This window comes from Plutella xylostella, chromosome 21 (assembly GCF_932276165.1).
Source record: "Plutella xylostella chromosome 21, ilPluXylo3.1, whole genome shotgun sequence".
In the NCBI taxonomy this organism is placed as follows: domain Eukaryota; kingdom Metazoa; phylum Arthropoda; class Insecta; order Lepidoptera; family Plutellidae; genus Plutella; species Plutella xylostella.
The window spans coordinates 1,812,888-1,829,956 of record NC_064001.1 but is presented as its reverse complement, the minus strand read 5'-3'; the positions used below and the strand labels follow the sequence as shown (position 1 = coordinate 1,829,956).

Here is a 17,069-nt window from a genome sequence, read left to right as displayed (position 1 = left end):
TCACAATGTATTGATAATGGCTACTTCTGGCATAATAGACATGCTGTCACTGTCTAAAACATAATTTCAGAGAGTGACAGCATGTATTTTATCCCACAGGTAGCCATTATTCATACATTGTGAAATAGGCTATAACTTGTGCAGATTCTTGCAATTTGTCATCAGGAGAATTTTTATTGGAAGGAAAAAAAATATTTTACACAAGTATCAATAACATCACTGTTTGATTGACATATTTATAATATATTTATGTTGTGTGGTGTCTATGACTGACTGTAAATAGACGTGTATACTTTGTGTACAATGATGTGTACAATTAAATGTTAAGTAGACAATTCAAATAGTTGATTATACGATTACTAAGTGGCACAGTGTAATATTAGCCTAAAATATTATTCTGTAGTATATTTATTATAAATTATTGCAATCTCACCACAACATTTCCTCACCCAATAGAAAGAAGATAGTATGATGTTTTTTTTCTTACAGGATGTAAACTATGGCATATTCTAAAATATCAGTTCCTATTGTAATTTCATGAAAGTACTTACTTATTTCGAATAGTAATTATTCTACAGTGTTATGAAAATATAATGAAATGTTTTTTTTTATATATTTAAAAAAAAAATTGCCAAATAGGTATGTTTTGGTCGCACTTTATCTTTTTTACCTTTCATATTATCTTGCGCTTATTTTACTGAAACTTTTAATGGTTTTACTCATCTTACTGTTCTGCATTAAATGTAATTTATCTTTTTTATTAAAGTCCTATGTTGACCGTTTTAAGAATGGCAGCTTATGGTTGTACAAGAAATAACATGTTTGGTTTAATTATACTTGTTAGCATGATCACGTGTTTTATTAAAGTGTTTAGGTTCAGTAAAAAAAACTTTTGCACTAGTTGTCTAAGCTCTTCAATAATTTAAAGGTAGTTAACGAGTTTCAATAAAAATGCAGGCATTTAATATTATGGAATACAATACAAAATTGACCCATTTATTTTAGCTTTTAATTATATTAACATCACACATTTTTTACAGAAACAAAGAGAATACTTTACAAAGTATCACAGGAAAATATGCCTTTTTAATTAAGTATATTGTAAGGCATTCAAATTTAAAGTAACCATTTCCGAGCAAGAACTTCCTCAAAGTTTGCATAATTTATTCAGTCCTCATTTGTTTCATTCGAATTCTCGCCATATGCTTTTAACTTACGTACTATTAACGGCCAGTGTTTCTAACTGTTTCCTGCCGCATCAGTATAAAACCTCATTTCTCATTACCCCAACCTCCTTTCTCCCGTAGGCGGCCAGATATTCAAACTCATTGATCCGTCATTATAACCTCATTTCTGTATGACCCGTTTCTCAATCTTGTCCTGTTGTTCCTGGGATTGCAGTTGCTGAAGCGTGAGTAGTGAGACGCCCAGTTGGTCTTCTCTGGTGAACGGTTGCGCCATTTGACGAAGCCACCGCTTACTTATCTGTTGGTGAGGGAATAATGTTACAATTATGGCCATTATCTATAACTCATTCGTTCATGAATTGTGATCGGAGCGCCTACCGGTTTGAAACGTACTTTATATAGGTACAGGCGCACCCTGGGCAGTCACAGTCAAGCCACATACGCTATTCTGACCGGCTAATCCTCACACCACGGTTGCGTCATTGCCGCATCTGTCAGATTTGGTGTCAGTCTCTACCTACACCACATAAAAAAACAGTTGATGTGACGAGAGCTGATCCTAATGTTTGTTACCGTGGTAAAAGATTAGCTAGTCTATTTAGCGTCAATCACTGCACAGGGCTCGTCAGAGTTACATAAAATACATTTGTCTAAATGCGTCACAGCGTCATAAATGGTTATTCTGTTTTTTCTTTAAGTGCCTCCCCACTTCTGGAGGTTAGGGGTCAGCTATATATACCCCTTTTTGTTCCTGTCCAACTAGTTTAACCTGTTATTTTTCTTAAGAACAAGGAAATAGAGTTATTCTCGTGTCACCTGCACAGCCTCCTCGGTGCTGAGGTTGCACAGCTCGTCCCGCAGGTGCTCCTGGATCCAGCGCGGCAGCTTGCTCCGCTTGTCCGCGCGGCTGAACCGCTTGTCCGCGAACACCATTATGCCGTAGTCTGTCTTGCCTCTGTGGAGAAATTATTTATTTATTTATACACTTTATTGTACACACATAAGCAAACACAAAAGAGAACAGTTACAGGTTTGCAGTCAGGAAATTATAGGTTTGATTAATTAAGGGGTTTTATTTAAACGCAGTCATGTGCTCAAAAACGGCGATACGGCTCGCGACCTATCTCGTGAGTACAAAATGTACAGCGAAAAGCGGTTGACTACCCCTTCGGGGATTACAGTGTATGTATGCAGTCATATGCTGAGGACTGTAATAGTTTCTTAAACGGGTACTCGGATAGGAAGTTGAACTGAACATGATAACGATTTCCATAGTCTATTCATGTCTAATGTATTTTTTTAAATTTATTATCTAAGAAGTTAGTTTTTAAATAATGATTATATTTATTACCTGAGAGCTCTGCCCACGCACTGCGCGGCGTGCCGCATCGCATCAAACGTCAGGAAGTCATTCTCTTTAATCTGAAATTAAATAATATTTACGTTAACATCGTATCGATTACATTATCCAATCTGCAGTAAACCGCGCGCGGCGCGGATAGCAGTGAGTTCCAAAAACATATGAATATGTCGGCATAAAATATAGAAGAAGTTAGTCACACAGTTCCACAATTTAAATATAAATATACTTGAGTATCGACAGGAAATCTCTGAAAATGATTTCTGGAACACAAACCTGAAAGCTGTCCCTCAGGTACTCCAACCTCGCCTTCAGTATCCGGCTCTGCGTGTACACATACGGTATCCCGAACATCAGCACCGCCCGTCCCAAGTGATGGTCGAAGTCCACGCCCTCAGAGACTTTACCGCGAGCGACTGAGAGGAGGACTGCGCCGCGGCCGCTCTCACATGCCTGTGGGGATGAGATGGGTTGGGTTAGAGGTTTTATTATTGGTAGGTGTGTAATGAGGAAGAATAGAAAGAGGTTTAGTCTAGAGGAATAGACTGCGATATACGCAAGTTATAGGGTGGGATCGAGCCAATCTGCACGGGCTATACATATCGCGGGCTTCATGCCAGAGGGGCGTAGGGGCATCGACCCTACTTTTCAGGAGAGCAAAAAAACATCATAACTTTGTTAATAAGTAATCGAGCTTGCTATAATTTTGCATATAACTTGATTAATTATTCTTTGTTTTTATTAAAACTCTATTTTCATAATATTTATGCTTTAAGTACACTTTATGGCGTATACGTCTATCTGACTTGACGAAAATTATTGTATTGCTATCCCATTTTTATTATATTATGTATGGGAATAATGGGCGTATAAACAAACTTTTTTATTTGTTATCCAATTATATTATATATTTTTTATTTGATTTACACTTAAATTATTTAATATACTGATAGCAAAATATGATCAAAAATATAACTGCTTCTATTTTTTTTCGAATCTCGTACGCCCTTTTGCCATGGCGTAATTTAATGGATGTTCTCAATTTGAGAAAGATGATACGGCTATAAAAAAAACAACAAACTATTTAAGGAACTAATAAATACATGGCAAAGCTGAAAAAAACATAGAATAATTCATTAGAAACAATAAGAGTACAAAATAAAACAAGAATGACTATTAAAAAGAAATTTACTCTATATCAAGTGAACATAAACACAAAAAACTCCTTAAAGAAATGACAGAGGGCTGGGGCTGGAACTTCGCAGAAATGCAGGGGCTTTCCTTGGTGAACTCTTTCTTCAAAAAGAAGCCCCAAAGAAGGTGGACCTGCTTAGGAAGGCAGTTTAGACCTTGGGGATATGCACAAAGGTTCCACTCGAGAGAACCAGGTGCAGGTATATTCACCCCCACAGAGAATAGAATAGAAGGTGGATGGTGCAGGCCGGACTCTGTCACGAAAATGAAATCGATTTCATCATCACACACACACAAACTCACGCCTTGTACTAATGTACTCCCTTGCGGGGTAGGCAGAGGTGCATTGCTACACCCACTTTTCGCCAGAGTGTTATGTTAGTCCCAATGTAATAGGGGGCGGGCCTATTGCTATTTTACGGGCACATCCAAGACCCGAGAACAAATATCTGTGTTTAAACAAATATCTGCACCAGCCGGGAATCGAACCCGGGACCTTCGGCTCAGTAGTCAGGGTCACTAACCACTACGCCATTCGGTCATCATCATGACTGATAAAGAGGCACATATTCAGAGATATCTCAGTGATCAATCGGTTTAATCACCGTATACTCAGAGGAACTCTGAATATCGACCTAAGGCTTGAAAAACGGCGACTGATGAAGTCCGCCCTCTGACCGAGTTGCGCCAGACCACTGCCGGGTCCGAATGGATTCAGCTGGAGCTAAAAAATTGATTTGACGTATTGGAAACTACTACAAACATTGAAGAAGCCTACAGCGAAGTGGTCAATGCAATACAGGAAGAAGGCACTAGGTTCTGTGCAATGTAACACACGGGAAGGAAGTCTAAGCTATCAGGGGAGACTCTTGGACTTACGGAGATAAAACGGCTTGTGCTGGACCATTCCGTCAGAACTAGAAGCTCTCAAAAAAATGATACGCAAGGCTATTCATCGTCACCTCCGGTGCTTCAACACACAGCGGATTGAAGAAGCTACAAAACCGGGGATCGAATGCCTTACTAAGCAACTTGAAGGGACCCTAATGACAAAATTGTCAACCAGCCGTAGCAAAATCGACGATTCTAAGTTGGAGATACTCGCAGCGATCAAGGACATCTATGCCCAATGGTACGCTTCACATGCGCAACAGCCAGAACCCCAGGTCTATTGTTTTTCAAGAAAGGAAACAAATTGCTCTTAAAAACCTATAGACTGATCACACTCTTGACCACGTGAATAAGATGTTTATGTACATTCATAACAGTCATCACGAGACTTGATTTGATGAATTTCAGCCGCTGGAGCATGCCGGATTTCGTGGGGGTTATAGCACAGTTCGGCAGATTATACAGAAGAAAGAAGAATATAATCGGCCTCTGTGTAGTCTTTCGTAGACTACGAAAATTTTGACTCCGTCGAGATCTGGGCTGTTCTGGCATCCTTGCAGATATATCAAATAGATTGACGATACATCGAGGCGCTGAAGTGCCTAATGACACTGAAACGATTACTGTCCAAGTATAGAACCAGTCACAAGATCTATCCATAGGCAAAGGGGCGTGAGGGAGGAGGACGTAATTTCTCCGATACTGTTCCGTGATGCATTGGAAGATGTATTTAAAACTCTGGACTGGAAAGGACTAGGCATCAATATCAACAGTGAAACCATATTGTCATTATATTTTGTTAGCAATATGCACATACGTCTATATGACATGGCGATAATTATTTGAATGCGCCCCACTGATGTTTATACGCCGTCTATACGCCTCTCTGACATGGCGAAATTATTGAAATGCGTCCTACTGATGTTTATACGCCGTTTATACGCCTTTTTGACACGACACAAAATTATTGTTACATCGTATACGCCTTTATGTAATTTATTAATATCTCAAAATCTAGTTTACTGAAAATTTCTAAAAAATTACAGAACGTGTATTACTAGGATAGGAATCGATTGGCATGAAAAACGCCATTTCGATTTTTTGCGCATACGCCCCTCTGGCATGAAGCCCGCGATATTATAGTAAGTATACAAGATTGAAGGTTTGTGGTAATTTTTTCGTTGTGAACGAAATATGAGAGTATGTATTTAAAGAGCGTCAATGCTGCAATAGACGAATAGCTACGGTGAAACCTTGCGCGCACTAATAGCGTGGCCTGCTAAGGATCATTGAGGAAATTGGTGACCCCAACATGATTAAACTCACCTTAATATAGTTAATACGTACAAAACTCGTCGCTGCCGCGATTAATTGGCGCATTTTGCGTTGATGAAAGAGTGATATGAGAGGATTTAGAGCGCTTCAATGTCAAAATAGACGAATGGCGACGGAGCGGCATAGCACGCACCAATAGCGTCGCTTGGTCTTAATGCGCCTAGTTTTAGCTGTTAAGGAAATAATTGGTGAACCCAATTAAAGTATACAGGGTGTTGCAAAAAGGGTGCAGTATGGTATATCTAAGCCCAAAAATGAAATCAGAATTTCAAAATTTAATATTTTCGTTTCTTATATCCTTTTTGCAACACTCTATAGTTAATGCGTACCTTAATATAGTTAATAAGCGCAAAGCTCGTCTCGGCCGCGTCCTGAGTCTCAATGAACAGCAGCTTGTGTCTCTGCAGCGTCGCCACCACGCCCTGGTCGTACCACGCGCCCACCACCGACTGCAGGCACATGTAGGACGTGGGGAGACTAGCCCGGGGGGATACTGGGGACCACGGCGGTTGGGCACAATGGCGACTAATTGATGCATTTTGTGTGTATCAATAGACGAATAGCGCTCTAAAATGGCGTCGATCGGTCTCTTCTTATTCGTAACTTTAACTTACAACTGGCAGATATGTATAATGTATACATATTTAGGTAACTTTATCACACTGGCGGCCATCTTGAAAATGGCGACTAAACGATGCGTTTATAACAGCGTCGATCGGTCTTTACTTATAAGTAACTTTAACTTACTGGCAGATATGTATTAGGTAACTTATCACACTGGCGGCCATCTTGCATTTATAGTATGCGTATTTTGCATTTTTGCTTAGTCCTGACCCATTCCTCAGTAGAAAAACTAAATTGGTGACCCCGACATGATTAAACTCACCTCGATATAGTTAATGCGTACCTTAATATAGTTAATAAGTGCGAAACTCGTCTCGGCCGCGTCCTGAGTCTCAATGAACAGCAGCTTGTGTCTCTGCAGCGTCGCCACCACGCCCTGGTCGTACCACGCGCCCACCACCGACTCTAGGTACATGTAAGATGTGAAGAAACAGACCACGCCGTCGGGGACGCATGCTGATATCTGCGGGGGGAAATGGGGTAGTAATTTGGGGGGCAAGATTAACTATTCTTGGATAAAGAGAGCGCCTATCTCAGCTATTGCTGGCCGGGATTGCTGCTACAGTTTACTCGGGAGCTAGGCTGGCTGAGCTGAAGTTAATGGGATATGTACAAAGGTTCCACTCGAGAGAGCCACGTACAGGAGCTTCACCCTCTCTAAGAATAGAATAGGGGGGCAATTAATCCTTAACAGGGCATGACTACTTAAAATTTTTCATTGGTTTTCGTGATTAACTCAATGGGATGTTGAAAACGATGTGATTATAGTATATGATTATTCATTATGATCAATTAAGGGTTAACAGGTTTTTTTTCTTCTATGCCGATATTTCTCAGAGGAGTCTGGGACTGAAACCAGACGCCTGCATTCTTCTCTGTCGGTGGCTAGTAAGGGTTTTTAAAAAACAAGTAAAATATCAATGTAATGTTTGTGATATATTTTTTTTGATGCTTGCTTACCTCTATAAGTAGCTGTCCATAATTTCTTATAACTGCTACGTCATCTCGTGTTTCGTATTTGGACGATATTGCCACTTGATCGCTGCCTTTAGCTACTATCTGAAAACAAATAACGCTTAATTAGGATAGAATCCAACTTCCTCTACTTGTCGATGGCAACTGCCTTAAACTTGCGCGGCATAGATTAGAATTCAATGGAAAGAAATCGACCTTGATACAACATGGACTGTGAACATTATTTATGATCTTTCTAGGGAACGTTATATTTTGTATCTAATATAACAACTGTCTCACAATAGGAAGCTTGCGTTTATTTTCTGCTGATATTCACATTACATGTGAATGTTCAAGTATTATTAGCCTAATACAGGCTGTTGCAAAAAGGGTATACTAAGCAACAAGCGAATTTGACACTTAGATTTCATTTCCGGGCCTAGATATATTAACATGATTTTTGCAACACCTGTAGATTGATGCTGGCCTTATTCTAGAACAATCAACTAGCTCACCATAGGCAGTATGCAGGGGCGGGCCAGCGTCATGGTGAACGAGCTCATGACCACCGGGTTGAAGTCGAGGATCTTCGGGTACATGTCCAGCGGAGACAGGGTTCCTGACGTGATGATGACCGTCTGGAATCGGGCGAAGACTGGACGCATGGCTATTGACGAGTCCATGCAACTGGGGACAGAAGGAAATATAAAGAATAATCTTTATTCGGTGTGTAGCACCACAATAATAATTTATGAATTTATAAATAAAACGATACGCCAAATGTTATGCTTAGCGGCTCTAGAGGAATCCATGCATTTATATAAATAAAATGAATCGTCAAATATGTTAAGAGCAAAATATTCTGGGTGTAGAGAGCCTGGTTGGATAATTATTTTGTCAATAGATAGCCACTTTATTCGTCAGTGCCGTGGAATACTTTCATGCCGAAACTCTCACTCAAAACTTTTTTTACAGCGAAGCGAAGTTCACCTTTATTTTTATTCGCTAATCCGAAGCACTTTTTCACAAAACAGCGTTATAGATTTGAAATTATTGTACTTACATAAAATAAAAAAAACACTGAGCATGTTTAGCAAATTTTCAAATATAAATATGGCTTTAAACCAGTAACAACAAATCGTAGCCAAACATCACATTACAAAACTCAATACTCACGAAAAATGCAGCACAGGATTCGACACAGTCGGCGTTTTGTCATCAAACGGCTCAATGATGATCGTGAACCCCTTCGTATACGTCGACACTAACGTAGCCAAGTGCGTTATTAACGTCAGCGACGCAAAGTTCTGGGGGTCCGGTATTTCTAACGTACGCATAAGGGATGACAGTCTGGATGCGCAAAAACGTAGAGGTTTACGTTCTATGCACACGCGCGACGCCACGTCTTTTAGGAAGCCTGGGAAAGAGGGCTTAGTTTTTAGGGTGTAAATTTACACAGGCAAGCAAGTCTGCAAAATGTTATAGATGTCAATTGAAATATTTGCTTACCAAATAAGTGGCAAATAAGATATTTCATCGTGTTTACATTTATAAAATTTAGCAGACTCGCGTGGCCCAGGGCAAAACGGGATGCAAACTTATGAGATAAAGTGCGGGGAAAACGAGTACAATAGATGTGCGAAAAATGCTCTTGTATGATAAGTACGTTTTATCCAGTTTTTTTTTTGTATCCTATATTATGGTGATCGATTTCAATATGATACGAAACTGCAGGACCGACGAGCTTATAGATAAGTACCTATCCGGTAGTGGTTGGATGAAAAGGGCAATAGAATAGGTAATGTGACTTATGTTACATGTTATGGCTAATAGTGCTTATGAATGAAATTAGAAAGATGATTATTTGTATATTTACCCGCGGGAGATTCCTGTACAACATGTTGTATTCTCAGTCTTGTCTTCAAGTATTCAATAAACCTTCTGAGGAAGCCCAGAAAATGCTCGGCATTCCTGATGTTGCCGGGGACCACCTCTACAATAGAAATAGAGAATATTCTTTATGTTCTATTTATCACACATTATTTCGCCGGTGTTCACCATAAATAATTAAATTGATTTTAGATGTAGCTTCAGTCGCCTGCGCAAGTCAGCAAACTGCACAGGTCTATTCCCACATACGTTCGGGTATACCTGCGCAGGCAGAACTGTGTAAAGTTCTCTCCAGCGGATCAGAGTGTGTGGACAGTGGGCACCATTAAAGAACCATAGTACCTACTTTTCTATACTGAGGGCTTTTTCCTTATTTAAATAAGCCGTTTCTTACCATTGAGCACCTCATCGGGCAGTATCGGGTTGCCCAGTATGACGTCCGTTGGAAATATAACCTTGAGTCATTGCAACAAGATTCATCATTATGCAACCCACATGTCTACATGCAAAAACGAACCTAAACATAACGCCTCAAGGTTCATTCTCTCTCACCGTTGAGCACCTCGTCGGGCAGGATCGGGTTGCCCAGTATGACATCGGTCTCGCGCTGCACGGCGGCTTCACGAAGTCCTTCCACTAGTTGCTCGTACTCTGTCCTACACTAGACGTTACTAATAGAACCTAGAGTCATTGCAACAAGGCGCTCTTATCTCTTACCATTTATAAACAAGACTAACATGGTGTGACATAAAAACAAAAACATAGCTCTAACTAAACCGAGATAAACGTTTTAAGTTTCATTATACCAATGAATAAAGTTACAAATCTTCTAACCGATTTATTCAAAATAAGATATCACTTTAGTAAGTGAGCTGTTGTTTGTCGAGAAGTATCCGACCCTCCATCTAGTTAGCGTATTGTTAATCAAAGTCTCTCACCATTAAGCACCTCGTCGGGCAGTATCGGGTTGCCCAGTATGACGTCGGTCTCGCGCTGCACGGCCGCTTCGCGAAGTCCCTCCACTAGCTGCTCGTATTCTGTCACTTGACGCTTTGCAAATAGAACCTTGACATACTGAGTTAAGGGTTAAGGTTCCTCTGTTACTAGACGTTTGATATGTCCATGGTGAATTCTTTGTGACGTGACAGTTCATCTGTCACGATAACTAATAAAATGGCCGCTAACAAGCAAACACGTATTTGTATTATTTCTATTAATTGCTAATTCGCAAATACTTCGACGTTGCAAATAGATCCTAGACACAATAACTCAAGGTTCATTCTCTCTTACCGTTGAGCACCTCCATCTAGTTAGCGTATTGTTAATCAAAGTCTCTCACCGTTGAGCACCTCGTCGGGCAGTATAGGGTTCCCCAGTATGACGTCCGTCTCGCGCTGCACGGCGGCTTCACGAAGTCCTTCCACTAGTTGCTCGTATTCTGCCGTCAGACGGGCCGCGTCGTCTTGACGGATCCTGTGCGAAATTTAATGAGTATTTTATTTTCTATTATATAATTTTATTCTCTGTGGGGGTTTAAATTCCTGCACCTGTTTCTCTCGAATGGAACCTTAGTGCATATTCCCTAGATCAGAACTGCCTTCCTAAGCGTGGACCATTTCCCATCTGCTGGTCCACTGCGGGTTGGTGGGTTCACATATCTAGACGTGCTAAATCTAGATATGCAGGTTTCCTCAAGATGTTTTCCTTCACTGTAAGAGCGATGGTATACATTGTACTTAAATTCAAAGAACTCATTAATAAATGTCAGCGCCAGGATTCGAACCTGCATCTCTGGTGTGAGAAGCGGGCTCTTACCCGACTGAGATACCACCGCCCCGGTCAGTAAACAGACTCCTACTATAATAACTGTGTAATAGACTGGTATAATATGGCATGGCTATAACAATATAATAGAATAGAATACTGACCTGGACACGGTGTTGTCTAGCTGCGTCAGCGCGGCGGTGGCGCGGTCCACGGAGTTGCGGGTCAGCTTCACGCTCAGAGATGCGATGCACACGTTGTCTGTAATGTGTTAGGCAATTTATGCATATTATAATAAAAAACATACAATTCAATTTTAGTTGTGTGGCTTTTTGCTGAGCAAATTAGGCCAGAGTCACGTGGACAGAGCTCACGGTGTTGAAATGCAGTCGTTACGGTGGCCAATAAAAACATAATACATATTATATGAAGCGCCAATAAGTTAAGGAGTATAAAACGACAGTACAGAATGAAAAGTGTTGCCAATATAAATAAGAGGAGAGGGAATGATTTACTACCAACATCGTAGATTCATTTATTTGATGGCTCGGTTTATAAATAAGGTTTTAGTGGTTTTTTCAACATAAACATATTTATTTTATTTTATTTTAACACTTTATTGTATACATAAATACATAAGTACAGTAAAATCTTAAACTAAACTAGTATACAAGGGCGGACTTATCGCCTAAACGCGATCTCTTCCAGTCAACCCTATTGTTTAGCGCTGTCAAATACCGTGTCTAACAACAGTTAAATCTGGTTCAACGTTTGTTTTTGTATTCCAGTCAAAGTTTACTAAGCATTTACGACACTTACCTCCATCAAGTAGTATAACAAACTACATAAAGACCAACCTATGTTATGTGCCTCGTCGAACACCACGCAAGCCTCTTTGGACAGCTCTTTGGACACGACTTCGGCGATCTTGGGGTCCAACAGGTAGTGGTAGGAGTATACCACGATCTCCGCGTGGATTATCTGTAATAATAAACCTGGTTAGTCAGACTCAGACTGGCTTAGTCAGAGGTCTTCAGGCAGCTTGAAAACATCTGACAGTCGGGTTGCCGACTTACCCGACAACTCTCTAAGCACTAGCTTGCTGGTGTTGGAGTCCACCAACCCGCACTTGGCCAGCGTGGTGGACTAGGCCTTATTGGAAGGAGACCCGAGCGCCAGCAGTGGGGACGTGATGGGTAGTGATGATGTTACAATGGCTCAAGGTTTTAATTCCAATGTTGTAAGAATGCTCTTGTTGTAGCTCTATATTCGTATGATTTTTAGGTAGAACTTTACAGCAACATGAATATTATAATAGAAGAATTATATGAAGCGTCCGTAGTCGAGCGGGCCTCAGTGATCGTAACTGATCGCTGAGGTTAAGCAACAACTGACACGGTCAGCCATTGGATGGGTGACCAATTTCAAGTGGTGCTTTTCTGGACGCTTCCGTGCTTCGGACGGCACGTTAAGCCGTGGGTCCCGGTTGCTGCTTCGGCAGCAGTCGTTAAGCCTAGTCAGAGGCCTTCAGGCGGCTTGAAAACATCTGACAGTCGGGTTGCCCACTTACCCGACAACTCTCTCAGCACAAGCTTGCTTGTGTTGGGGTCCACCAACCCGCACTTGGCCAGCGTGGTGGACTAGGCCTAAACCCTTCCTTCATTGGAAGGAGACCCGTGCCCCAGCAGTGGGGACGTAATGGGTCGTGATGATGATGAATATTATAATATACCTACAATCAATAGGCCTAGGAATTGACTTCTAAATGGTTATATAACTTGTAATTTAAACTGTAATACATGTTATTGATCACTAAAAGTGAAGTTTCACTAAAGTACACCTTTCGTCTTTCTGATAATCTTTCACTGTACTGTGTTTGTATTCATACTCACGGCAAATCTGGACAAGAAGTATGGACACCAGTTCCTGTCAGCCCCGTACTGCTTGAGGTCATCCATCGTGTACACTCCGAACGGGAGCATCGACTCTTTGCCTTCCCTGTTGAAGCCTTCGTAGAATTGACCTGTTGAAAATCATGTAGCCATTAGATGATTAACCGCGTCCTACACTATGTTTCCCTAGTCATGGACACTCTACCCTTCAGAATGGCTAGCACGGGGCGCAAGACGCGCACATCAAGACGTGACAAAAGTTCTTAGTCACGCTCGCTCTCGACGCCGCGCGATGTGAATGAGCTTGCTGCAAAAATCTTTTGTTGCAACTTGCGCCCTGTGCTAGCTAGGCTAGCTAGCTTTACAAGTGTATTGTGTGTGTGTGTGTGTGTGTGTGTGTGTGTGTGTGTGTGTGTGTATGTATGTGTGTGTGTACTTACATATCTCTACACTGTCGTCAGTTTCATTCTTCTCTCTGATGTAGCTGGCGGTCAGAGAGTGACATTTACCATCCACCAACTTTCCTTCCCTCTCCCGAGATACCTGGATGGAGTAAGCAGGAAAATTTATACATCAATAACTGTGCTGAAGCATAAACACAATGTGAAACTTGTAATAATCTCTCTGTAACAATGTCCTAAACTTTAAGATAGGCCACTGGCTAATTTCCCATATTAACATAGTGAGTCAGCCATTGGATGGGTGACCGGTTTCAAGTTCAAGATGGGTCATGATGAACATAGTGATTATCACTAGGTTTCAGCCCAAGATATACATCTGTATCACTAAGTGATACAGATGTATATCTTGGGCTGAAACCATTTTACGCCTGTAATGTGTTAGTCCCAAGCTTAATTTTCATATTTAGTTTGCCATTACGGTCTGATATAACCATAAGCACTAGGTTGTTTATGATTGGCTGGCCTATCAAGCTAGAGCAAAAAACAAACCTCAGGATGAATGCAGAGGTTCTTCCGGGAGCTCAGCACGACTCCGACAAGGCTCGGCAGCTCACCCATACTCTTCTCATAATACTTGAACAGATTCTTCAGCTCCTCCATGACTTTCTCTATCTCGGGGACTGTGCGCGAGCAGTAGATTAGCTTTCTGAAAATATGAATTTAAATATACATATATTTCATAGTAAGAAAGGTAAATTCTTAAAAAAATCTAGATTTAGGAAACTCAGAATTATGTCATAAGACTGGATATAAGTACTACATAAATTTTGATAGCCTTAAATTGATTGAAATTTTGATTGCTCAAAAAGTCTCATAAAATAATGCATCCATGAATCCATTTATGCAAAATAGGTTATCCATGGATGGTGAGAATGCATTCCACTTTTTATGTAGCATGATTTCTTTTGGAAAAGTCAATGAATTCAAAAGGAGGAGGCTGGCCTTAATTTAAACAAATTATGACAGATATATGTGGTTTTATGAAAATTTTAGCAAGGGCGTTATTTTCTTGAGCAGTTGGGCCTGTCAAAAAAATAGTCATTCAATACTTATAAGCTTAATAATATACTAAATTATAATGTGTATATGAGCAGAGTTAACTTATCACAACCATGCATTAACATCCTCTAAGTAATCATAAATTTTATAATAACCTTTTTTACACAGTTTCTTTTTAATGTAACACTTGAACTTATTCTCTGGCATCTGAGTAACTTCACACTTCTACGCTAATGTAGAATGAATGGAGCACTGAATGAAGAATGTAGAACTATTTCACTTGGTTGAAAAAGTACAGATTTCTTTTATTTATTTATTTATACTTTTATTGCACAGTATACATAAGTAAATATGTACAATGAGGTGGACTTAATGCTAGATTTTAATAATTTTAATAATCTTTTAATAACTGCTTAAGAATTTATTGGAAAATTGTAAGAGAACAGACACCAACCTGACTTGATGAGGGTTCTGGATCATGTAGGCCACAATAAGGGACAGGAGAGATATGGTTTTTCCTGTTCCCGATGGCATTTCCAGAAGTCCATGGCCCTGGAAATGTTACGATTTTGAACATTCAATATAAGTGATCACCATCATCCACCACCACGATAGACCAAACAGATTTCATCCTCTACCTACCTACCTACTATTCTACCTACTACCGGCTACTTCCTTAGGTTAGTCTTACAAAAACACCTCAATGTAACATGGTAAAATAAATGGCAAGATCAGGAGTTCCTTTAGTTACCTTAGCATCCAGTGCACGTTTGAGTTCCAACATGTAAGCATATTGCTCGGGGTATATGTAGTCGTACGGGAAATAAACAAGCAATCCATCAACAGTTAACCTGCAAACATAAACAAAGCAATGAAAATGTCATTTACAATAGCTTAGAACAGAATTAAGACGGCAACTTACTTCATTTTGAGGGCTTATATGTTTATTAATTGGATTTACACAGTAGTGATTCAATAAAATAGATTATTATTTTAATAGCAATTAAAAGTTCAATCGCTCCGGCTATTTTGTTTGGTTAGAAATATTTTTTAATTTTCTCTTGACAGTGACACTGACACTGCACTGACACTTTTTATGATACTCACATAAAAGTATGTCTGTAACACAGCTTCAGAATAATAATGAAATCCTCCTAATCTGGATTTTTGTCAGTACATCAGCGAAATACTAGATGGCGCTAGTGACAGAAAACGACTATACTCATAAAACTACATGTTAGATCTATAAATCTATAGAATCCTAGGTCCTGATTTTTCCGTAAGACTTCCGTGGTTGTGGGGACGGAAGCGGAAGTATATTAAACTGGTTGCAGGCCTGTAAGGATGTATTGTGTAGGTACCGTTCTTTGCTGGAAATACCAATAACCGAGCACTGACTAATGCATGAATAGCTACTGTCGAACTATAAAGTCCTGACAATAAAGAGTGCGACTTTTAATCGTTGTCAGTTATTTACTTAGATTTACATACATTATAAAAATCGAATACCGATTGATAATAGCTTTTTAACGGAATTGTCTTTAAATATTTATACTAGATTGATTAAATACGGTCTTTAACAATTAGTTAGGACTCACTTCCGTTTTCAGGACTTTATAGTTTTACTGTAGCTATTGGGTTGTTCCATAGGTATAGGTATAAGGTAGTACTTACAGGAAATACTATAATGTACCTACCTACTTACACAAGGATTGCCACAATCTCCAGTCAGCAAGTAGCTTGCAATGCATGTTGGGGTAGAGATACCACAGTACAATACAACTCAATGACGCCCCTCTTGAGTAAGAGCATGTAGGTACATGCTTACCTATATACGTAACTACAATATGGATACGATTTAAGTTTGGTAATCTTCGTTAAAACTTTGCATGTCAGCAAGCTTCCATTCACTACAAACAACAAGAACTTTGTAAAGTTCCTAAACTGTGTAGGTAGGTACAATATCATAAGTTGTTATTGTACAGATACACTGTGGCATATGTTCTTATTATTATTAACTCCAGAAGTTAATTGAGTTTATGATACAGTTTAGATGCAGTGGTTAGAGTTTCTCACGCTTTGAGTTAGTTAACTAGTTACCTAATACATACATAATTTTACGTTCGTAACTAAGTTGTTATTGAATAAATTTTTAAGCGACACAGTATGGAGGAAATACTTATTAAACTTTAAGAGATGATAATATTTTATGAGGATATGTATGAAGCAATGGCGTCAGTAAGCCGATGAGGTGGACGCAATTTGTTTGAATTTCTATACAAATAAGTGTACTGAATGCTATGCGTCCGTTGCATACTATTGACAGGTGGACGCTTTTAAGCTACATTTGAAACTTGCAGTGTAAGAAAAGCATTGCGAGACCGAGCTTTCCATGTTCTACGGATGACTTACCTAGGTACCTACAGCCAAGTATATCTAAAATCTATCAAGGTTCAAATGAAGGTTTATAGTGTTATTTCAGTGCAAAAAAGTCAGTGACCTTTGATAACCCCTTTAA

The 17,069-nt window shown here is 39.7% G+C and overlaps 1 protein-coding gene across 1 annotated transcript; it reads right to left on the bottom strand.

Annotated features, from left to right (window-relative positions):
- Positions 1-192: 192 nt before the first annotated feature.
- On the bottom strand, positions 193-15,611 carry LOC105381029 (general transcription and DNA repair factor IIH helicase subunit XPD). The gene is made up of 18 exons (XM_048628607.1): positions 15,474-15,611; positions 15,303-15,402; positions 15,006-15,103; positions 14,042-14,198; positions 13,532-13,634; positions 13,092-13,222; positions 12,057-12,180; positions 11,364-11,460; positions 10,775-10,908; positions 9,422-9,538; positions 8,722-8,962; positions 8,061-8,232; positions 7,552-7,650; positions 6,875-7,054; positions 2,824-3,000; positions 2,539-2,609; positions 2,004-2,142; positions 193-1,485 (listed from the first exon to the last, which is right to left on the bottom strand). The coding sequence occupies exons 1-18, from the start codon at positions 15,476-15,478 to the stop codon at positions 1,348-1,350; spliced, it is 2,283 nt and encodes a 760-aa protein (XP_048484564.1). The 5' UTR covers positions 15,479-15,611; the 3' UTR covers positions 193-1,347.
- Between the last annotated feature and the right edge of the window lie 1,458 nt (positions 15,612-17,069).

Coding starts and splice junctions, on each gene's coding strand:
- LOC105381029 (XM_048628607.1), bottom strand. Junction 7,651..8,060: donor GCCCCTGCATACTGCCTATG/GTGAGCTAGTTG, acceptor ATTTGTTTTCAG/ATAGTAGCTAAAGGCAGCGA. Junction 2,610..2,823: donor ACCTGAGGGACAGCTTTCAG/GTTTGTGTTCCA, acceptor ATTTAATTTCAG/ATTAAAGAGAATGACTTCCT.